Here is a 24,925-nt window from a genome sequence, read left to right on the forward strand (position 1 = left end):
GAACTTCTTCTGTTATCCCAATGCGCTCCCATTCATCTGCATCCACGTCCAGATCTCCTGTCAATGGACGAGGGTCAAATTTGCCATCCAGACCCGACCACGCTTCAGTTATGGGCATGGAACCTGAATACCTCGAATTTGCAAATTTAAATATGCCCCAGGAATGCAGAGACATTCTGGCTTCTGCTAGAGCTTCATCAACCATCAAAACGTACAAGCTAAAGTGGAAACGTTTTTGCCATTGGTGCGCTGCATCAGATATCCATCCACTCACTTCTGCTCCGGAGCAGCTTTTGCCTTTCTTTCTGAGCCTTGCTCAGTCTGGCCTCTCTCATGCCACCTTGAGAGTCTTTCTGGCAGCTATTTCGCGTTTCAGACACGATGGTTCGACGTCTCTCTGCTCATCCAGAATAATCCGACAATTCTTTAAAGGTCTCTTCAGAAAGTTTCCTCCTGTTAGACGCCCTCCTCCAGCATGGCAGCTCAACGTGGTATTGTCACAGCTCATGAAGCCTCCTTTTGAGCCAATTCACAGGGCAGACACCAAATTTCTTACCTGGAAGGTTGTATTGCTTTTAGCCCTAACATCCTCTCGTCGTGTAAGCGATCTTCACGCTTTCACAATCAAGCCTCCATATTTGCAATTTAAGCCCGATGGCGTGTCTCTTCGTACCAATCCCTCGTTTTTGCCAAAAGTGCCTACTGATTTCCATCTGAACGAACCTGTCTTCTTAAAGACTTTTTTCCCGGATCCAAAATCACCGGCAGAACAACGACTTCATTCTTTAGACATCAGACGTTGTCTAAAGTTTTACATTTCAAGGACTACCCCTTTCCGCAAATCCGATCAACTTTTTGTGGCATATGGAAGGTTGCGGAGGGGACATCCAGTGACGAAACAAACACTTGCAAGGTGGCTCTCAGCAGCCATATCCTTCTGTCACCAACAAGCTGGCAAGCCTTTACAGTGTCCAGTAAAGGCGCATTCGACGAGAGCGATGGCGTCCTCCACGGCCTTGTTTGCTGGAGTGCCTCTACACCAGATTTGCCGGGCGGCAACATGGTCAAGTAGGCACACCTTTACCAGACATTACTGTTTGGATTCCATCAACGAAGCGGATACCGCAGTGGGGCAAGCAGTGCTTCGCCATCTCTTTAAATAAGGTGAGCCTCTGTTCCCTCCTCCTTTTCTTTCTGTGATTGCTATATGCTTTTAAGCTATATGTTTGCCTTCATTTTAAGAATCTATTAGCAATCCCAGTTCTAAGGAGTTACTGCTATCTATTCTATTCAAGCATGTATCTATGAAAGACACCCCTAATACTGGAGAAGAACAATTGTTACTTACCTGTAAACAGGTGGTTCTCCAGTATTGGTGTCTTTCATAGATTCACATGCGACCCACCCTTCCTCCCCTCAGAGGCTCTCTTCTCCTCATGCGCTATTATTACTAGTGCTACGAAAATCTGAGGGCTTGAGCTTCTGAGGAGAAGGTTCTAGAGGGTGCTTGAGCCTGATTGGCTGCAGTTTGGACTAACATAATGACACTGATATGTTACAAATGAGTTTTTCTCTTTATAATGTCTTCCTATGGAAGTTACCATTGTAGAGGTTTTACAGTATGTATTATCTCTATTTTTATTATATATGATGTTATCATTTATGTTATAATAGCATTATTGCTATTTTTATATACCGTGGGACTCCCACTTCGACGACGGGGAATATTCAAGCATGTGAATCTATGAAAGACACCAATACTGGAGAACCACCTGTTTACAGGTAAGTATCAATTGTTCGTCTTACTGTTTCTGTCTTTCAGCAATATTGCTGGTCAATATTGAAATGGATTGTTACTTTTATTATGTTTTAATTTGTGTCTAGCAGTCAATCTTGTTTTCTGCTTTTTTTAACCTTATTGTATACAATAAAATTTGACAAATTTTTTAACCTTTATTCAGTTGTTATAGTTACTGTTATTCCTTTACTATGATGTTTATGTGAATGACCTTATTCAAGGGAACTGTTCTTTTATATTGATTTGAACAGGTGTGCCTTGGGCCGGGTAGTCGCTTGCCAGGTGTTCTTTGCGCCCACAGTCCTCATACTCGTACTTTGGCTTGCCTGACTGGGGTCTTCTTCCTTTGGTTGCATACCTTCGGCCCTTGGTATGAATGGCGTCCGCCTATTTTGTCTTGATGTTCGCTGGCTTTTCTGTGCAATAGCCAGGTCCATATTGTTAGCCTGGGCCGCAGACTGGTCATGCGATTGTACCAGGATCAAGATGTTGTCAAGGCAGATGGTCAGTTGGCACAGGATCAGGCTTTGTAATGTTTATTTTCTGCAAAAACAACAAGTGATGGACTGAATGTGGATCAATGTCACACACTCCCCCAGTCAAAAGATCTGGGCCCAAATCCATCGTTTTTTTGCACTCCACACCACCCTGGGTTAGACAATGGCGATATGCAAATCAGCTCTGACCCTGTTGCCCCATGGGAACAGTCCAGTCCGAACTACAAAAGCCATGTCCTTCCCAGAACGGAATCAAGCATCCGAGGACCGGACCGGTTTCGAGGTAACACCTCTCTTCAGCCCGGCTAGCTTGACTCCAAGTGGTGTGGAGTGCCTGGGACCCACGTCTGGGCATCCCCAGCGCACTTAGGGCGGCAATTGCAAAAACAACAAGTGATGGACTGAATGTGGATCAATGTCACACACTCCCCCAGTCAAAAGATCTGGGCCCAAATCCATCGTTTTTTTGCACTCCACACCACCCTGGGTTAGACAATGGCGATATGCAAATCAGCTCTGACCCTGTTGCCCCATGGGAACAGTCCAGTCCGAACTACAAAAGCCATGTCCTTCCCAGAACGGAATCAAGCATCCGAGGACCGGACCGGTTTCGAGGTAACACCTCTCTTCAGCCCGGCTAGCTTGACTCCAAGTGGTGTGGAGTGCCTGGGACCCACGTCTGGGCATCCCCAGCGCACTTAGGGCGGCAATTGCAAAAACAACAAGTGATGGACTGAATGTGGATCAATGTCACACACTCCCCCAGTCAAAAGATCTGGGCCCAAATCCATCGTTTTTTTGCACTCCACACCACCCTGGGTTAGACAATGGCGATATGCAAATCAGCTCTGACCCTGTTGCCCCATGGGAACAGTCCAGTCCGAACTACAAAAGCCATGTCCTTCCCAGAACGGAATCAAGCATCCGAGGACCGGACCGGTTTCGAGGTAACACCTCTCTTCAGCCCGGCTAGCTTGACTCCAAGTGGTGTGGAGTGCCTGGGACCCACGTCTGGGCATCCCCAGCGCACTTAGGGCGGCAATTGCAAAAACAACAAGTGATGGACTGAATGTGGATCAATGTCACACACTCCCCCAGTCAAAAGATCTGGGCCCAAATCCATCGTTTTTTTGCAGTCCGGTTTCGAGGTAACACCTCTCTTCAGCCCACTTGGAGTCAAGCTAGCCGGGCTGAAGAGAGGTGTTACCTCGAAACCGGTCCGGTCCTCGGATGCTTGATTCCGGTCTGGGAAGGATATGGCTGTTGTAGTTCGGACTGGACTGTTCCCATGGGGCAACAGGGTCAGAGCTGATTTGCATAAAGCCATTATCTGACCCAGGGTGGTGTGGAGTGCAAAAAAACGATGGATTTGGGCCCAGATCTTTTGACTGGGGGAGTGTGTGACATTGATCCACATTCAGTCCATCACTTGTTCTTTTTTGCAATTGCCGCCCTAAGTGCGCTGGGGATGCCCAGACGTGGGTCCCAGGCACTCCACACCACTTGGAGTCAAGCTAGCCGGGCTGAAGAGAGGTGTTACCTCGAAACCGGTCCGGTCCTCGGATGCTTGATTCCGGTCTGGGAAGGATATGGCTGTTGTAGTTCGGACTGGACTGTTCCCATGGGGCAACAGGGTCAGAGCTGATTTGCATAAAGCCATTATCTGACCCAGGGTGGTGTGGAGTGCAAAAAAACGATGGATTTGGGCCCAGATCTTTTGACTGGGGGAGTGTGTGACATTGATCCACATTCAGTCCATCACTTGTTCTTTTTTGCAATTGCCGCCCTAAGTGCGCTGGGGATGCCCAGACGTGGGTCCCAGGCACTCCACACCACTTGGAGTCAAGCTAGCCGGGCTGAAGAGAGGTGTTACCTCGAAACCGGTCCGGTCCTCGGATGCTTGATTCCGGTCTGGGAAGGATATGGCTGTTGTAGTTCGGACTGGACTGTTCCCATGGGGCAACAGGGTCAGAGCTGATTTGCATAAAGCCATTATCTGACCCAGGGTGGTGTGGAGTGCAAAAAAACGATGGATTTGGGCCCAGATCTTTTGACTGGGGGAGTGTGTGACATTGATCCACATTCAGTCCATCACTTGTTCTTTTTTGCAATTGCCGCCCTAAGTGCGCTGGGGATGCCCAGACGTGGGTCCCAGGCACTCCACACCACTTGGAGTCAAGCTAGCCGGGCTGAAGAGAGGTGTTACCTCGAAACCGGTCCGGTCCTCGGATGCTTGATTCCGGTCTGGGAAGGATATGGCTGTTGTAGTTCGGACTGGACTGTTCCCATGGGGCAACAGGGTCAGAGCTGATTTGCATAAAGCCATTATCTGACCCAGGGTGGTGTGGAGTGCAAAAAAACGATGGATTTGGGCCCAGATCTTTTGACTGGGGGAGTGTGTGACATTGATCCACATTCAGTCCATCACTTGTTCTTTTTTGCAATTGCCGCCCTAAGTGCGCTGGGGATGCCCAGACGTGGGTCCCAGGCACTCCACACCACTTGGAGTCAAGCTAGCCGGGCTGAAGAGAGGTGTTACCTCGAAACCGGTCCGGTCCTCGGATGCTTGATTCCGGTCTGGGAAGGATATGGCTGTTGTAGTTCGGACTGGACTGTTCCCATGGGGCAACAGGGTCAGAGCTGATTTGCATAAAGCCATTATCTGACCCAGGGTGGTGTGGAGTGCAAAAAAACGATGGATTTGGGCCCAGATCTTTTGACTGGGGGAGTGTGTGACATTGATCCACATTCAGTCCATCACTTGTTCTTTTTTGCAATTGCCGCCCTAAGTGCGCTGGGGATGCCCAGATGTGGGTCCCAGGCACTCCACACCACTTGGAGTCAAGCTAGCCGGGCTGAAGAGAGGTGTTACCTCGAAACCGGTCCGGTCCTCGGATGCTTGATTCCGGTCTGGGAAGGATATGGCTGTTGTAGTTCGGACTGGACTGTTCCCATGGGGCAACAGGGTCAGAGCTGATTTGCATAAAGCCATTATCTGACCCAGGGTGGTGTGGAGTGCAAAAAAACGATGGATTTGGGCCCAGATCTTTTGACTGGGGGAGTGTGTGACATTGATCCACATTCAGTCCATCACTTGTTCTTTTTTGCAATTGCCGCCCTAAGTGCGCTGGGGATGCCCAGACGTGGGTCCCAGGCACTCCACACCACTTGGAGTCAAGCTAGCCGGGCTGAAGAGAGGTGTTACCTCGAAACCGGTCCGGTCCTCGGATGCTTGATTCCGGTCTGGGAAGGATATGGCTGTTGTAGTTCGGACTGGACTGTTCCCATGGGGCAACAGGGTCAGAGCTGATTTGCATAAAGCCATTATCTGACCCAGGGTGGTGTGTAGTGCAAAAAAACGATGGATTTGGGCCCAGATCTTTTGACTGGGGGAGTGTGTGACATTGATCCACATTCAGTCCATCACTTGTTCTTTTTTGCAATTGCCGCCCTAAGTGCGCTGGGGATGCCCAGACGTGGGTCCCAGGCACTCCACACCACTTGGAGTCAAGCTAGCCGGGCTGAAGAGAGGTGTTACCTCGAAACCGGTCCGGTCCTCGGATGCTTGATTCCGGTCTGGGAAGGATATGGCTGTTGTAGTTCGGACTGGACTGTTCCCATGGGGCAACAGGGTCAGAGCTGATTTGCATAAAGCCATTATCTGACCCAGGGTGGTGTGGAGTGCAAAAAAACGATGGATTTGGGCCCAGATCTTTTGACTGGGGGAGTGTGTGACATTGATCCACATTCAGTCCATCACTTGTTCTTTTTTGCAATGTTTATTTTCTGCACCTTTACATCAGTTAAGCCTGGATTTCTTTGAGCTGGTCCTCATCTGTGCAGGTGCTGGCCAGCTCGCGTAGAAGTTGTCGATGGACTCCCCCTAACGTTAATGAGCTTGTACTCTATTGTGCTGTCTAAACTTGATTACACCAATGTGCTCTACCATGGATCATCTTTATCGGCTATAAAAAACAACAACAAATTCAGAACTCTGCTGCCAGACGACTCATAAATGAAATCCACAAGCCCACATCTCCCCTGCCTTGATAACCCTACATTGGTTACCTGTTAACAGAAGAACCACCTTCAAGCCAGGTTCTATCACCCACAAAACAATACATGGAACAGTACCACTGTTCATCAGAAATAAAATCACCAAATACAAACATTGAACCTCCACTCAAGAATGGCTCCACATAGGGTCGGGCAAAGCGTTCCATAGCTTGGGACCCAGATAGGAAAAGGAGCAACCACCCTGACAAGTTTTTTTTTAAATCTGAGGACCACACAGAGATTGCGATTGCTGGAACAGTGGGGAACTGCTGTTGCAGTAGTGTTTCACCAGCAGTCGCAGATACTGGTGGCCTATGTTGCACATGGCTTTATGCATACAGCACAAAGCTTTGAATTGGATACGTTTTTCCACCAAAAGCAAGTGGAGGTCTCGGAGGAGACTGGATATGGAGGAATATTTGGGGAGTTGGAATAACAGTCTGGCAGTCGTATTCTGGACCATGAAGAACCGGAATAACCCACTTACTGGGTCTCGGCAGCGGGGGAACCGTCTAAGTCTTTCATACCCTTCATACGTAGTAAAAGGAGACACAAAAGCCTTCTTCTGCAGGAGGAACCCAGATTTATTCAAATAGCCCGGGCTATGGAACAGAGTCCCAAGCTCGTTAGAAACAAGACAGAGGAGGCTGCTGCTTTACTCCGCAGCTTACATGCCTTTTATACTTTTTCATTCTAGTCTTTTGGCTGTTAGTCCATTGTTCAATCAGGGCAGTGTTTGCAGTTGATAACCAGATCCAGACGATGTTTGTAGTTGGGGACCTGGTCAAGGCTTGGTACTCAAATCATGGTTCACTCAGTTTGATCAAAGCTCGGTCTTTCAGGTCATTGTTCACTCAGCTTGATCAAAGCCCGGTCCTTCAGGTCATTGTTTAATCACCCTGATCAAGGCCCAGCAGTCAGACCATTGTCCAGATAACCTGATCACAGTGTCAAGCATGTTTACCAGGCGGAGAACAGGAGATGGAAAACAAATAATTTACACAGGGCGTGAGTGTCTCATGGCTTTCTGTTGAACTGCAAAGAACGGGGGTGTTTGGTGTGTGACAGATGGTTTTTGTTGTGTCAGTTAGAATTTTCCCAGGGATCAGCAGAAAGAAACAGGTGGGTCGTGTGGAAGTGTTTGACACAAGATGGCAATGAAAAAACAATGGAGTCCTGGTACAAATGATGCCGATCAGAAGAACACTTTTCCTCAGACCCTCCTTTTGCCATTGAGTGGCAAATACTTTAAGAAATGTCAATGTTCATAAGGCCATCGTTTTGTTGTTGGAGCATCATCGTCATATTGGTGTTGTGAATGTTAGAGGGTGGAGGCTTGATGGTCTGGACACATATCGTACAGAGCACTGGCAGGCACTGAAAGCACAAACAGCAGGAGACCAGGAGAGTTACTCCCAAGGCAAGGAAGATGAGGACCCTCCACCCCCACTGGGAAAGGAGGCCCCAGATCCAGCCTGTGAGGGACCAGTTGCCTTCATCCAGATGAATTTCGGAAGAAAGGCGATGCAGACGTTGGATGGCATCGTACACTGTATGTGCGTTGTCTGGGATGTACACGCAGCAGCTGGAGCCGATCAATTTACACACACCACCCCGATCAGCAAGGATGACGTCTAGGACCATGCGGTTCTGAAGCGTTATAAGGCGGTCCGCCTGTAGCTCTGCAGTGATGTTGGAGAGGGCACCAGCTGTTACTGTGATGGTGGCTTCATGGACCCTGGTCAGTCCTCGTACAGCCCGACTGTTTGCCATGGGGCTCCAGAATGGAAGGAAACCTTTAAAGAAGTCCCCGGTTTCCTGGCCTGCTGTATCCTCGGCTGATATGACACCCCTACGTGAGCGGCGCAGAGTGCCCTTCATTAACTTATGGTAACCTCGATGTGTAGAATCCGTTGGTGGAAGGAGGAAGGCCAGATAGCAGGTACCAGGCCAGTTACGGGGGAGCCAAGTGTAGGCGGCTGTGCCACAGATGAAATAGGTGTTGGGGGATGCCACCAGCTTCGTAGGAGATGTAGAGTTTAAAGTTTTTGTGATATCACATGCACTGGTACCAACTTTCTTAGTCCCTAGGCCATGGATGCAGACACGGCCTTGCACATTTATGACATTCACAGTGTCTCGTACATCAGGCAGTATCCTTCTTGTGCGTAATCTGGAAAATGTTCGTCGAGTGGTTGAGTTGAATACTACCATTTCACCGAGTTCATCTGGTGATAGTAGCGATGTAGATGAGCTGGTCGGGCAAAAAGGAGCATTGGCATGGCCAGATCTGTTCTGCCGGAAGTCATCCCGAAATGTTCCAAGTGCAGAATTGGCAGTACCATTGACAGTGTAGGCCTCCTGTATCAACATCCACCATGCAAGACAAGACCCAGAGATGGAAAAGCGGTAGGGAAAGAATGGGACAGGGTGTATCATGGAATGCGGCATCAGTCCACAAACCCAGTAGTTGGAAGTGATCATGATCAGCTGGTGATGAAGGTGTTATTGAAGAATTCTGCATGGCGGTGTAATTCGTGGGCTGGTAACGTGTAATACTGGTGCTCTGCAGGAGTCGGGGTAGGGGTGGTGAGGTAACAGGGTGGTAGATTAGTAACTGCCAACCAAGAATAGACAAGATGAGGGAGACAAACAGTGTCACCATGAAGCATTTACTATGTCGGAGACGAACATATTGTTTCTGGATTCGGGTGTTTTGGAGGCCAGCCATTGTGCTAAGCCAGGGACCTCTAGTGGCTGTCTGTGATTGGTGATTGCTTTACTGGGCGCAGGTGCCAAGGGCCCTATGGCGTACCTTAGTCTGACACACCAGCACTACTCGGAAGATCACAGCCGTACAGCCTATAGGAACTTGGCGAAGTCACGGGCAAGCCTTCCCTCGGGGGCGCAAGTTATATCGGTCGGAAGTAGGGACAGTATGGTCGGGAAACAATTGTTCTTGGTGTTGAGCAGAGTTAAGGGAGGGTTCCACCCTTCCTTTCAGAATGCTGTCACTCTCTGCTTCCGTAGATGTAGAATGCAGTCTGGCATCGCTGAATGGGACAAACGTCGGGACTGTTTCTGTGTCTCCTTGTCCTTCCCTCACCCACTGATCATAGGGGAAGGGCAGAGGCACACGCCTGCAGTGCAACAAATGCACCCAATTCTTCCAACCTTCTACTTTCACGGCGGTGCAGGTGGCCAGCAACACCTGACAGGGCTGTGTCCAGCGGGGCTCGAGGCTCTTAGTCCGTTGAAAGTTCCGGATCAGGACCCATTCACCAGGTTGGATAACGTGTCCTGGGCCCTCGCGCTTTTGTCAGGTATGGCCTCATGCACCTGGTGATAAAGAGTATGAAAGATATTAGTCAGACTACAGATAATCAGTTAATACAGGGTATTCCACATCAGACAGCTTCTTAGGCCGCGGGACACCGCATACATTGGCAGGCCTCCCGAACACAATCTCATGGGGGGATAGCCCTATCCTGGTGTGGGCCGTTGTTCTTGTGGACAGTAGGGCTACGGGCAGAGCATCAACCCAAGTGACACCTGTCTCGGCTACTATTTTGGCCATTTTAGTTTTTAGGATACCATTGTACACCTCCCTGCTGACTGGGGGTGGTTAGCTGCATGAAATTTTTGTTTTATACCCAATGCTGTACAGACATATTCCAAAATTGAGCCGTAAAGTGTGTCCCATTGTCACTCCAGACCAAGCGAGGCAAACCAAATCGTGGGAGGTACTCTTTTAATAGCACTTTGGTGGTAGTTATATTGGTGCAGTCTTTGACGGGGTAGGCCTCCACCCATCGGCTGAAGGTACAGACCACGACTAGGACATGTTTCAAATTGTTACATCGGTCCATCTGGATGTAATCCATTTGGAGGACTTCAAAAGGGAAGGTAGGAGGAGTAACTGTGCCTTTTCCTGGGTTATACATTGGGCAAATCATGCATGGTATCTAAGAGTTGTACCATGTAGGTTCCGACAGTTTACATATCCCTTTTGCACTAATGTGAGCAGGACCATGGGCCATCATAATTACTGGTAGAACGTGACTGTCAGGTAACATCCATTGTCTTTCCATAGTCGTACGAACCCAACAACCATCAATTCCCTCCTTTGCTAATTGCTCCTTCCACACCCTCAGTTCCTCAGGACTAGTATGGGACTGAATATCAATCACACTCTGTACTGTGTTTTCATCCACGCCCTCGTCTGCCACCCACCTAGCGGGACCTCCTACATACATTCCTTCCCTTTTCCTAAGAGCTGTTTGTCTGTCCGTCTGGTCAGCCAGGGCATTGCCTTTCCCAACATCATCTGTCACTTTCTTATGGGCTTTACATTTTATAATGGCCACCTTTCTGGGGAGTGTCAGGGAGTCTAACAATCGGTGAATTAGGGGGCCATGTTGAATCTTGGTCCCATGGGAAGTAAGGAAATTCCTTTCTTTCCATAGTCTCCCGAAGTTGTGGGCCACCCCGACAGAATATTGGCTGTCAGTATAAATATTTACCGTCATCACTTTGCTTAACTCACAGGCTAATTCTGCTGCTTGAGCAGAGCACTGCAGAATCTGAGCTGTTTCTACTACTTGCCCTAATGTCGTGAGGGCGTAGGCGGCTGAGGTGTTACCATCTGGCCCTCTGAGACATGATCCGTCCACATACAGTGTACCTTCTGGTTCTACTATCGGGGTGTCCTGTAAGTCAACCCGTCCCTTCGTCTCCTCCTCTGTCCTTAATATGCAGTCATGTGGGTCTAAGCTGGCATCCTGAGTATCCAGTGGAAGTAATGTGGCGGGGTTTAGTACAGTGCATCTTTTGATGTTAATATGGCTGGCAAAGAGTGTCAGTTCATATCGTGCGCTAGTGAGGTACTGTGTATTGGTGTTATTAAGGAGAGTATCTACAGAATGGGGAACCATCAGAGTAAGGGGTGAGTTCATGACGATTCCCGCACTCTTGACGGACCATGAGGGCGGCCGCAGCGGTCTCCCGTAGGCATCCTGAGAGAGCCCTTGCAACAGGATCTAAGGTGGCTGAAAAATAGGCATATGGCCAATGGTGACCTCCGAACATCTGGGTCAAGACAGCGCATGCACAGCCGTCCGCCTCATGTACAAAAAGAAAAAATTGTTTGTTATAATCAGGAGTACCGAGGACTGGAGCAGTCACAGAGCCCTCTTTAAATCTTGGAAGGCCTGCGCATGCTCTCTAGTCCATGGAAAGGAACTGTCTGATATGTCTTTAGTGGTGAGGGCAAGAAGAGGTTTGACCATAGGCGAAACATTGGAAATCCACTGTCTACAGTATGAGGTTAGGCCTATGAAGGCTCGCACCTGCTTTTGTGTTCGTGGGGCCGTTATAGCATTGATAATGGCTACACGATCAGCGGTGGGCTGCCTTCCCTCCTCCGAGAGGAGAAGACCTAAATAGGTCACCTTCTCTTGACAAAACTCAAGCTTTTTCAAAGAGACTTCGTGATTATGGAGGGCAAGGTGGCGTAACAAACAGAGTAGCTTCTATACATGCTGGGGCAGAATTTGCAACAATGAGGAGGTCATCTATATATTGTAATAGTGTGGCATTATCAGGGAGTTCCAAGGAATCTAGTTGACTTTTTAGGGCTTGACTATAGATACTGGGGCTCTCTGTGAAACCTTGAGGGGCGAGGCATAATCAAAAGCTCCGCCCACCAAGGGAGAAACCAAAAAATGTCTGCTTTCAAGATGTATAGGAATGCTGAAAAAGGCATTCTTCAGATCAATGACAGAAAAGTGCTTGGCGTCAGAAGGGACCATCGTTAAGAGGGCTGTAATGTCGGGGACAACAGGATATTGGGATATTGTTATTTTGTTAAGGGCTCTCAGATCAATCACAAATCTGTATATTTTAGGGGAGAGAGCATCTCCATTGGTCTTTTTAAGAACGGGGATAATGGGACTGTTACAGATATTGCCAAGTGTTTCCTCCACTACACCCTTGCCCATCAATTCAGATATTATTGTTAAAAGGGCCATTTCTTCCGCGGGTAGTCGATACTGCCGGAGGCGGGGGAGAAGTGCACGTGAAGGGATATGTTGAGACACCCTACAACAGTGTCTAATGATGCCCAGTGGGAGGAAGGTAAAGACTGCAACTCTGGTGGGAGGGGACCTGATAGATACATATAGGAAGCTGCGGTGGGAGAACTTGTTAGGGATACACCTTGGGGATTACATGATATGGTCACATACAGAGCTTTCGGTAAATCCATGCCTAACAAGTTTTCCCTGCAACCTGTAGTAAGGACCAAAGGAGCGTCAACATGTGCAGGACCAATATCGAGGTGGAGGGGTTCAGAGACAGGGCTGGTCACAGGTGTTCCTGCAAAACCCACAGATACATTTATATTGCCAGAAAGGGGTGCCTCCGGGACTGACAGACGTGCAATAGCAGACCTGGTGGCCCCAGTATCCAAAAGAAAATTCTGATCGTTCCCCCACAACTGACATTTGAACATACGGGCCACTTTGATCCACTGGAATTTGCACTCTGGTAATACCCCTTTCCTGGCTGTCCTATGCTTGGTAGGACCCCGTCTCATCAACTTCGTCATAATCATCATTGTAATAAGTGCGTGTTGCTTCGTACCCATCAACCCTTCTGGCCCGGCGGGAGCATCATCCCTGGGCCTACGTTCTTTATCCTGTGGATGGGGCGGGCCATGGTCCCTAGACGGCCTCCCCCCTCCCTGGGAGCGCGAGGCTGAGTCTTCCCTGTTCGGATGTTTTCAGCTAACACGGACACTCATCTATCAAATGGCCATACCCCTTACAATAAGCACACTTATCTGTTTGGAGTGCTCCCGTATGTTTAGGGCTGGAGGGGGTAGACTGGCGAGCCCTCGGAGGGGGTTGGGGTCTGAAATTCCCGCTGGCATCGGGACCTCGGGGAGGGTAAGCCTGCTGCAAAAGTGCCTTAGTCTTAAGATCCCTAACCTTCTTACTTTACTTGTCTCTATCTTCATTCTTCCTATTCTCGTGATATTGTGCCATTGCCAAGATACCAGTCATAGTTTGGGTAGACCACGTACTTTCAACTTTCTTAAGCCTGACGGATATCTCAGGAAGCAAGTTGCTGACAAACTTATCGACAAACACTGGGCCAGAACCAGGGGTCCAGGGATCCAAACCACTATGTCCCTTGTATTCTGTCTCAAAATTAGTAAAGAAGTCAGCCACATTCTCATCTTTTCGCTGCCTACAGGCGTTTTATTTTATCCCAGTTAATGACAGTTTCCGGCAAAAGTGTTTTCATGAACGTCATTATTTTGCCGGGCAAAGTCAGGATGGCAGCTTCTAGTTTAGTCCCTCCTACCCTTGCTTTTTCCATAGCCTCTAGGTCAGGCCATTTACCTCCCAATGCCACTTCATGGTCAGTATGTCGAATCTTGTCCCAAATTTGAGTGGGGACAACCGTACCAAAAAGTAAATCTATATCCTCAAGAACGAGAGTACCTGCAGCTATAATCTGACCTAATTCTCTGTAAAAGGCAGCCGGATTCTTCCGAGTAGTGGTAATTGTCCTTTTAACTGCATTACTTCTGACCTTTTCCTAGGAACATGAACCCAAAGCCTGCGCCAGTGTGCCTCAACAGCCCCTCGGCCAATAATTTGGGCATCGGAAGTGCGTTAACAAAGACAGTGGCCGCCTCTCTCATTGGCATAGCTGTTTCTAGAGGAATGTTGGGAAAAGCGGTCATATCACGGTAAGCCATTAAAGCAGACATAGCGCGTAACATCCCCTCTCCCTGAACATCGCCTCTTTTTATTTGCAACCTAAGGTCCATTAATCCGGTGGGTATCTGCATAAGCGCATTCTCAAATCTTTGCATGACCAGGGTAACCATGTATTCAGCCCAGGTGGTCTGTTCCATAATCGTCCACTGGGACAAGGTGGACCATATTTCTTTAAAGGCATAAATATTCCCGTTATTTATCCAACATTCACACTGTTGCTTCTGTAGGTCATTTTCTCGAAGGGACGAAAAGCTGACTGCAGAGCGCAAGGAGGCCAGTCGGGGGGAATTCAACAACTTATATAAATCCTGCTTAACTGTAGACCACGGGGAAGTAGGAAAAGGGCGGGTAGGGGTAAAGCCGCAGGGGTTGGGCGGATGGAGACTTATTTTCACTCCCGCAGCGAGGACAGGGTTAGCGGGCGTGGTCGGTGTCATAGGAAAAATCGGGAGGGTTGGTGTGACAGGGAGAATAGGAGGGGCAGTGGGGGCAGGAGTGGGCGGTGGCGGGGGGACATGCGGGGCGTCGGGGCAGGGTACATTGGGGCATATGCAGGAGGGCTTTCTAGCATGGTATCAAGCAAGGAATCACCTTCTTCTCCTCCTTCCATATGGCCCTTTCCTTTCTCCTCCCGAGCTGGATAACATTTTTGTACCCGAGCCCCATGTTCCCGATCGGCTATTTATACCAATTTTGTCATTTGATTTTGTAAATTTTCTCTGGCGTGGTTGGCCATTGACATACGTTCCTGTTTTCCTTCTTGAGCCTTCTGCTTTCTAGCTCTCTGCTCTATCTCTTTCCTCCAAAATCGGACAGATTCAAACATAGACGGGCGCGTTTTTCTTTTCATTAATTGTTCCTCTAAGTTGGCGAGAACTTGGGAATTAAAGGAGCCATAAAGTGGCCACTGTAATTCCACGTTACTTTGTTTCGTATATTTTACCCAGAATGAGGAAAACATTATGGTAGCAGGGCCATGTTTAACATACATCGTATGGCATGGGGTCCCTTCTGGAGGAAGCGGACAGGCCGCCTCCAGCTGGGAGTCCTGCTTACACATACAACAACATAATCTCTTGAACTTACTACTGACTGGCATGCTTGAAAACAGATAACAGACACCAGCAGGTTTTAAAAACTTACCTCGCTTGCTTGGCTTTTGCAAAAGTCAATAACAGCTTGGCTTTTGCAAAAGTCAATAACAGAATCATACAGACTTGGTGGGTGATCAGTCCACCCTTACCTTACATGAGTAGTTCTCTTCTGCAGACGTAGGGCTGTGTCCTGCTCCAGAAATGATTTGCTAGGGGACTCAAGCGAGAACGCAGTCATGTGGCCCAGACCGGGTGGGGAGGAACAGCGGGCGAGTCGTTCGGCTTACCGGATTGCAAGAATCCCTCGGGTAGGGCGCCTCCGTCGGAGTCTCTCCGTGCACCTCCTCACATCCACCGGGCCTGACCTTCATACTCGTGGAGTCCCTGTTCGGGCGCCATTTGAAGAACCGGAATAACCCACTTACTGGGTCTCGGCGGCGAGGGAACCGCCCAAGTCTTCCATACCCTTCATACGTAGTAAAAGGAGACACAGGAGCCTTCGTCTGCAGATTTATTCAAATAGCCCGGGCTATGGAACAGAGTCCCAAGCTCGTTAGAAACAAGACAGAGGAGGCTGCTGCTTTACTCCGCAGCTTACAAGCCTTTTATACTTTTTCATTCTAGTCTTTTGGCTATTAGTCCATTGTTCCATCAGGGCAGTGTTTGCAGTTGATAACCAGATCCAGACGATGTTTGTAGTTGGTGACCTGGTCATGGCTTGGTACTCAAATCATTGTTCACTCAGTTTGATCAAAGCTCGGTCTTTCAGGTCATTGTTCACTCAGCTTGATCAAGGTCCAGTCCTTCAGGTCATTGTTTAATCACCCTGATCAAGGCCCAGCAGTCAGACCATTGTCCAGATAACCTTATCACGGTGTCAAGGATGTTTACCAGGCTGGGAGCAGGAGATGGAAAATAAATCATTTACACAGGGCGTGAGTGTCTCATGACTTTCTGTTGAACTGCAAAGAACAAGGGGGGTTGGGTCTGTGACAGTTCCTGGGCAGAAATGCAGGCTGCAAGATGGTTTTTGTCGTGTCAGTTAGAATTTTCCCAGGCATCAGCAGAAACGACCAGGTGGGTCGTGTGGAAGTGTTTGACACGACATGGCAATGAAAAAACAATGTCGATCAGAAGAACACTTTTCCTCAACCACTTGCAGACTTGTGAGTGAAGTCATCGAATATTTCTATAGTCCAGTCTTGACAGAATCAGGTCGTGAATTCTAGTTCATTGAGCAGAAAAAAGGTTATATCCAGTGAATATTTTAAAACCACTTTAAGACTGAAAAACAGGCCTTATCACAATTTAGTTTCAAAGAATTGTTACTCATCCACGTGGCTACTTTCAGAAGACAGGTGTTTAAAGTGTCCTAGACGTGAACCTGACTAGGTGACAGAGAAAATCTGGGTGCCATTGGTGTAGAAGAACAGAGAAAGGCTACAGCCTTCCACAGTATCAGCCAGGGGATGCAAAATAGCACCGGGCTTAGAGCTGGAGGACTCCAGAAGCAAGAGAATAGCACCTAGAAGTAGAGATGGTGGAGAAAACCTAAAAAGTCCAGTGATGCAAAAAAGAAACCAGCCTTGGCAGCTCTTTATCATGGAGACCCATGTCCTCCAGTCTTTTTTAAGAGTGACTCATGACACACTGGCATATTTACAAGGGCATAGCACCAACGGAGCATCACTTTTCCTGACGCTCCAGTGGCTCTATGCCAAGCTCCATATTTACGAAGCGGTGCTACGCCACTTTGAGTGGCTTAAACGCCGCCTTGTAAGTACGGTCCCTTTTCACGCATCACTTTGCGTGAAAGGGACATGTAGTGGGTGTTGCTATGGGCGTTTCCATGAAACACCAATTTTGCCGCTTCCCCAGATTTACAAGAATCTGTACATCTGAGTCAGCACCAAAAATTAACGCCAGTGAAAAACAGACATTAGAATGGCGCGTAGAGGAGAAATACTTTTATTTCTCCTCGTTGTTTGCTCTGTGTCCTGCATTCATACATATAAAGAGCGAAACGCAATCAATGATTGTTTTTGTGCATTAAACTTGTCCCTTGCACAAAAACAATCAATAATTAATGGTGATATGCTTCTTGCTTGTAAGTAGCAAGTCGCCATTTTTTATTGTTTATGTGCAAGAAGAGAAATCTTCCTGCACATAAACAATCATCTCTGCCATGCAGGCACCCTTGCAAAACGGTGCAAGGATGTCTGGGCTGGCGCTAGGCAACTATTTTTTGTGCTGGCGCAAAAGAAAATACAGGGGTGTGCCCCTGCTTTCTTGAAATGACGCAGCGTGACACTGTAAAATTGCTTGCAGCACCACTCTGCACCATTCAATAGTAAATATACCTCACAGTGTCAAAAGCTGCGTCAAGGTCAAGCAGGATTAGCGCACCTATCGAAATAAAGTCTGAAATGCTCTGTAACTCCCAGCAAAATGAATTCTGTACTGTAACCAGCCTTGAATCCAGATTGTGATGGGTAAAGGATATTGTGTGCTTACACAAATGATGAGACTTGCTGGTTTACATGTTTTTCAAGAATTTTTTTGAAAACCTGAATTGGCCTATAATTTTACCAATTAGTAGAATCTAGATTAGCCTTCTTTAGTAGGGGCAGAATCATAGCGTGTTACCAGGCTTTAGGAACAAGACCCTCTTGCAGTGAAGAATTAAGAAGGGCAGTCATTATTTGCAAAAATTCATGGCTGAGTTTAATCACATAGGACGAAGGAGGGGCTCAACAGAAGTCTCAGGGCCCAATTCACAAAAGTAATCTAAGCCAAAATCCTAACTTCACGACTTTTGGTATTCACAAAAGGCATTTAGGAGTAGTAAAGTTAGGATTGTGTCTTAAGTTTTGGTCTTAAGACAAAATCCTAACTTAAGTTTAATTTAGGATTTTGACTTAAGTTTTGATCTTAAGACAAACGTAAGTTAAACTTAAGTTAGGATTTTGTCTCAAGAACAAAACGTAAAACAAATTTAAGACAAAGTCCTAACTTTACTACTCCTAAATGTCTTTTGTGAATTCCGAAAGTCGTAAAGTTAGGATTTTGTCTCAGATTACTTTTGGAATCGGGCCCTCAGCTTTTATGGAGTTCAACAAAGTAAGGAAGGCAGGGGACTTCAATAGGAGAGAAGGAATCTGAGCAGTGATTGAGACTATTTCCAGAAGTAGTATTGCTGTCTAATTCTTTATGAGCTTTGGCTACTGAAGTCCCCGGTGACCCTGCTTTCTGGCAGAGACGTAGAGTTCCAGGATATCGAGGCCTGAATATCTGCCACCTTTTTATTAAAGCAATCCAGTTCTTCACATTTGGCTGTAAAAGGTAGGAGGGGGTGGATATCTCTCCAGAATCAGATAGCTCTTTAACCACTGTGAATAGTGTTTTTGACATCTTTGAGCAGGGAGGATTTTAGCAGAGTAGAATTTCAAGCTTTAAGATATTCTTTCAGAGCTAAATCGGCATTTAAATTTGTCTTCCTCGTAATAGGATTTTCGCCAAATCCTTTCCAGATGCTTACAGTGCTTTTTGACCCTCGAAGAGTGTCATATAACCATGGGGCTGGAGGATGTAGTCTGGACTAAGTGATAAATTCAGTCGGCATAACCAAATCCTGGGTATTCATAATTCAGTTATCAATCGTAGACAGGTCTTAATCTACTGAATGGCTCAAACTGGTTCATGCGTCTTGTCTTGAGGATTTGAAAATAATGAAATTGAGATAGGAGTAATTTCTTGAAAGAATCGTTGGACCTGAGGTCAGTGTAGTTACCAGAGGAAAAATCAGAACTGAGATTGGTACTGAAAAATGATCTGACCAAAGTAAAGAAATTGGACTGTCTTCAACAAAACTCTTAAGGTTTGAGAAAGGGGGTCCAGCAGATGTCCAACACTGTGTGCAGGGGCGTTGTTCATCAAGGAAAGATTTAAAGCTCTAAGATCGTCTATCAGAATGGTGGCAAAACAGCAAAGGGAATCCTCAAAGTGAATATTAGGATGTCCTAGCACATTAAAGTTTGCACATTTGAGGATATGATGAGAAAAGGCATCTGGAAGCTGGGCGCTCCAATTACCAGCATATCCCAGGTGACGATAAATCAAGGGGCCCAACATAGTGGAATTATGTGAGAGGCATAGAGAAAAAATAATACCTCACAATCTTGGATTGAAAGATCTTGTGTCTTACAATGAAAATCCTTTTAAAAAACAATTGCGATGCCACCACTTTCTTATCCACCTAATCCAGTCTAACCACACTATAGGTTGGAGGGAGTGCCGCAATGATATCTGGGGTCGAGGCCTCATGGAGCCAGGTTTCTCCAGTATTGGGGTACCTTTCATAGATTTACATGCTTGAATCATTCCCCGTCGTCGAAGTGGGAGTCACACTGTACATAAAAATCAGTAAGCAATTACTCTAACATTAAAGTTAATAGAGAAAAACCATTCCCTTTAATATCTCATCCTAGTCATTAGGTATGGTCCAAACTCCACCCAATCAGGCGACAGCACCCCCTAGAACCCTCTCCACAGAGGCTCCAGGCTCTCAGATTTTCCACCGCACGTCGTGTGAAGGGAGTCTCCCTGAGATATGCTCAGTACTTTCTCTTGGCCTTCTGAATCTTTCAGATTTTCAATCTACATGTCTTCTTCGAAAAGATCTCTCTTCCGGCATTGTGATGCTTGTGGGAAATTAAGACTTCACTCAGATGATCCCCATAAGAACTGTATTTATTGCCTTCACCCTGAACACCAGGTAAGAGACTGCAAAATGTATAGAACTTTTCCCCAAAAAACTTTGAGAGCTAGAGAAGGACGTCTTCTTCTGTGGCTACAGAAGCTTAAAACCAAAGAAAATCCTTTATCTGATGAGGAGAGTGATTCCCCACTTCAAACTACAGCTTCAAAGAAAAGAACTAGTGAGGTGGAGTTGGTGGCTGCTAAGATGTTATAAATGCATCACCACACCTCAAAACATGAAGATCAGCCTTTATCTTTTAAAAAAGAACCAGCCACTCTTAAGGGTCAGTCTGTGCCCTCTACGCCTTATCAAAAAGACTTCAAAAATGAAGCAGGCTGCCTACTGAATATATGGGAACCTACTGATATCTCTAGACATGGTCAACTCTGGGTTACGGTGGGATTGATGGTAGCCAAAAGGGATATTGCGCAGCGTTGGGGGTTGGCAGAAGTACCAACCAAGACACAATGGTGCTTGAATATGGACAGGGTGATGATAACAGAAAGGGCGGTCTATTCCAACCGGGCCTGCCCGGGGAAGTGGAACAAAATCTGGACTAAGCGGAATATATACAGAGGGGAGATCTGCGATCCCTTGCCAGAGGAGGAACAGGATGTGTCGGATGAGGAAGAGGAGGAGGGCTAGTGTTACTAGCGGACAGTACGGAGGGGGAGGACATTAGACACGGGAGCAACTAATAAGTGGCGTTCTTGCGCAGGGGCACGGTAGGGAGAGTGCAAGGGAACACGGTCAGGCAGAACATACTCACATACCCGGACACCCACTTTAGGCGGGACAGGAGGCTTAGGGGGGGGGACGCTGAAGGGTTACATTTCACGAAGGAGCCGTACTCGACCGATACCAATCAGTATATGACCACATTGTGATTCCTGAAGTTTGGTTTGTTTTGTTTTGTTGTTGTTTTTTGAAAAATAGAAAACCAAAAACCAGTACAGTTGGGACTATGATGCGTATACTGTACCTCTTTACTGCGGCAGTTCCGATTCTATTTCGTGTGTTGGCTATGTCTGCAAAGAAGTTTAAATGCTGCATTATGATTAACAAATTGGTATAGCGGCCAGCCCGTAGGGTTGTGGGCATTCCGCTGTGTAACTCTGAAGGTACAATAAAGGTTTTTGAAAAATAAAAATAAAAAAAAAATGCACAGAAAATGTACCACCATGTCAAGTGAACAAGGCTCGCGAGAGCCGAAACGCGTTTTGACGACTATGGAGTAAAGTTTTGATTTTTGCACCTAAAAAAAAAAAAAAAATGAAGCAGGCTGTAAAGTCTCTTTACCTCACAAGAAAGATGCTCCGTCGACGAAACCGTTAACGGTTCCTTCATCGACAGGAATCTCTCACTACGACGTCGACTTTTTCGTCCCCTCAGACTACGATGATCATGTTGTCTGCATCATCTCAATTCACGTTAGTATCTGTGAGGGTGAGACCATCTACGATTGCAACTTAGTCTTCCTCGTCGACAAAAAAGAAAAGACCTTTGTCTACGGAATTCTTGTCGCCGCTGCGGCTCTCAAAGGCAACTTTCTCTCATCAACGCTTTCCTCGTCGGCACAGTCTTTGTCGACGGTAGCCTCGTCAACGAAAATGAGGAATTCAGATACAGATCTCGTCGACGAACCGTGTCGACATCAAGATCGTCAACTGGAAAACTGTCAATGAAAACGTCATCTATGACATCCTCGTCTGTGGTTTGCTTGACATCGTCGTCGATGCTGGTCCCGTCAACGAATATACTTGCTTCCAAGGAAAAAAGACCTTCACAGGAGCTTATACTGCCTTTTCGCTTATCTCCAAGTAAGGTGTCTCCCTGTCTTGCAGAGAAATCGTTGGATTAAGGAGCAGATGTGGAGGAATCGGAAGATCGGGGAATGTTTGGGGTGGCTCACAGTCCGTCTGACCTTCTCATTAAATGCCAGGATGGTGAGGATGAGGACTATGTATGTTACTCTGAAGCCATCAACCAGTAGAGGCAAACTGAACAAACTATCCAAATGCCTGTTTTTCTGGTTTCAAATTTACAGCATATCGTAGAAGATTACTACCGCACTTTCCCCCCTTCAGAGCCGGCCTCTTCAGTTCCTCAAACACCCATTACACAGCATTCATTGCTAATTAGACCCTCCCCTCCGCTTACCCTAGTACCTGTGGGAGCGCAATGTCATGACCAGGAGTTTCACACCACTGACGAGGAGAGAGAAGAGGGAGAGCTGGATGAGATATCCCTTCCCAACGAATGGGATGACTACCAGATCCAGACACAATCACCTTCCACTCCACCTTCAGTAGATTCACCACCTGAAGATATCGGTGGCTTCCATACCCTCATGGAGAGAGCTGCAAAGAGGTTTCAGCTTCCCATGGTTACTAAGCAGGCTGACTGTTTCCTGTACGATTTCAAAGAACAAACAAAGAAGCAGGTTCACTCTATCCCTATAGTAGACTTTATATGGCAAGAGGGCTTAAAGGTCATGAAGAGATCAGTGTCTATTCTGGCAGCATGACCTAAATTGGAGAAGAAATATAAGGCTCCGGATAACTCACCTGCCTGCCTTATCGGGGAACCTAAGTCAGATTCTGTGGTTTCGCAACCAGCCCAGCGTTGTGCCAGAAGTCCTACTTCTCCATCGCCAAATGGAGATGGAAGATGACTCGACTCCATCGGTAAAAAATTCTACACCATGGCGCCAGTGCCAATTCTCTTGCTATTTTATGCAGATTCGACCGCCAAATGTGGTCGGACATTCCACCATATATAGAAATGTTTCCGGAGGAATCCAAATCTGAGGCTCTCAAGATCCTGCAGTAGGGAGAACGGATCGCGGCTGAGATCATCAATTGCGCAGTGGATGTTTCTTCCATTGGATTTCGCCAATTGGCTTGGGCTGCGGTCCTGAGGTATCAGGGCTGGCTAAAGGCTACTTCTTTTAGACAAGAGGTTCAGACTTTGTAAATTTACATGCCTTGTGATGACGAATCCCTATTTGGACATCACATATATGCAGCCCTTCAGACCATCAAAAAGGATACAGACACTGCAAAGGCTCGTGGTAGTCTACAGTTCAAGAAACAGCCCTTTCGTGAAGCAAGAGGACGCAGCTTGTCCTCCTTTCGTGGAGGTTACAGTCAGTACAAACAGTACCAACCACATCAGGGTCAATCAATGTACCCATGGTCACAACAGCAACAGTCGTTCAAACAACCACCTGCCGCCTCCTACAAACATTACAGAGGAAAGACTGAGATAACTCTAAAAACCAGTGACATACGTCCACTGTTACCACCAATTCAGTCAAGTTTGGTGGAAGAATTTCTTTTTTCTTCTCCGAGTGTTTCCTCATAATAAAGAAATTGGGAGAATGGCGTCCCATTTTAGATCTTCGTTGCCTCAACAAATTTCTAAAAAAGCAATCCTTCCGAAGGTTGTCTCTTCAGGAGGTGCTTCAATTGATAAATCAGGAAGATTTCATGGCGACCCCAGATCTTCAGGGTCCCTATTTTCACATCTCTGTCCTCCCCAGACACAGAAAATGTTTACGCTTCAGAGTGGCTGGCAGGGATTTCTAATTCAAAGTCCTACCCTTTGGCCTTCGTTCGGCCTTCGTCATGTTGTTGTGTATCCGTTATGTCTGTATCCCATTATCCACTACTTTAAGGATATGTTTGTGCTCAGACAAGCAAACCTTCACTACTAGATCACCGGTTGCACGCCGCCACAGTGATAGGCACCCCTACACCTCGAGTATTTTGGTGTGTCCATTTTAAACCACTGCCATTCCATTCCATTCTGGCACAGAAGATCAGTCTGTTGTATCACTTGATAACAGAGAACTGCGTGTGTACAATGTGTGTGCAGGCATTCTTTCATTAAATAACCAATCTCACGAGATGAAAAATTTTGCTTTCCACCGGTAAACCTTATCAGGTACGGACACCATGTATGAGCTGATAAGCCTGTTTTTTATTAAATATGTCTATCTTTACAGGACTAGTGTTGCTTTCTCTTTTTCTACAGGTTGGATACTGTAAACTTAAGTGGTTGAACCCGTTCGGGCACAGAGTCGCCCGACCACACCTGAATCTAGGTAAATACAGGGTATATTAAGTGTCGCCGTCTCAAACCCCTGTACCTGACTTTTCACGTTTTAACTTTCGCACGGTCCTGAGGAAATGCCATTGGATCCATTAGAGACCACTATAGGCGTGAAACATGTAAGCCTGATACCACCACTTTTTATCACCACCAAAAACACTAAGATACGCAGAAGGAGAATACGCCTAACTCTGACTACCAGCTCAAGAGTATGTCTCTTGGTCTCGGTGTTTAACCATATTGCACGGACCCCAGAATAAAATTCCTCCAGGATATCAATACAATATTTTTAACTCACACACCACTCCCCACACACCCGCACCTGTCACCTGGCACTTCCAGCGACCAGATAGGCCTGCTGTCTTCTTGAGTTTGGCCTTCTCCGCCCACATTCAGCAAGTGACAACAGGGTGCTTAAACAAATTTAGGAATTTGCGCAAGTTCCTCGTGCTTCTTCCAGAAGACTGCCGAAAAATGGTAGTCCATGCGACGGTCACTTCTAAGCTGGACTATGCAAACGGCCTATATTTGGGCCTACCTAAATATTTGATTCAACGTTTGTAGACCGTGCAGAATGCGGCTGCAAGGCTGATAAAACACATTCCTTTCAAACAGCATGTCTCTCCGCATTTGCGCGAGCTGCACTGGCTTCCGGTGGCAAGCAGAATTAAATTCAATGCGCTAACTCTGGCTTTTAGAGCTCTCCGTGGCACCTGTCCTAGCTATCTCAAAGCAAGACTCCCTAGGTATGAACAGGCGAGACTCTTACGGTCAAACTCCCTACTCCATTTACACGCCCCGCGAGTCAGAAAGGC

At 47.0% G+C, this 24,925-nt stretch overlaps 1 protein-coding gene across 2 annotated transcripts in view; it reads left to right on the plus strand.

Moving 5' to 3' along the window:
- The window catches only part of LOC144767792 (uncharacterized), an 834,271-nt gene that overhangs the window by 735,808 nt on the left and 73,538 nt on the right, over window positions 1–24,925 (plus strand). Inside the window, exon 7 of one of the 2 annotated variants that reach the window (XM_078651172.1) lies at window positions 13,961–14,110. The exons of the other annotated variant lie outside the window; for it this stretch is intronic. Within the exon in view, the coding sequence (XP_078507298.1) occupies window positions 13,961–14,110 (150 nt within the window). The remainder of the gene's footprint in view (window positions 1–13,960; window positions 14,111–24,925) is intronic. 2 annotated transcript variants of the gene reach the window in all.

This window comes from Lissotriton helveticus, chromosome 7 (assembly GCF_964261635.1).
Source record: "Lissotriton helveticus chromosome 7, aLisHel1.1, whole genome shotgun sequence".
Taxonomy (NCBI): Eukaryota; Metazoa; Chordata; class Amphibia; order Caudata; family Salamandridae; genus Lissotriton; species Lissotriton helveticus.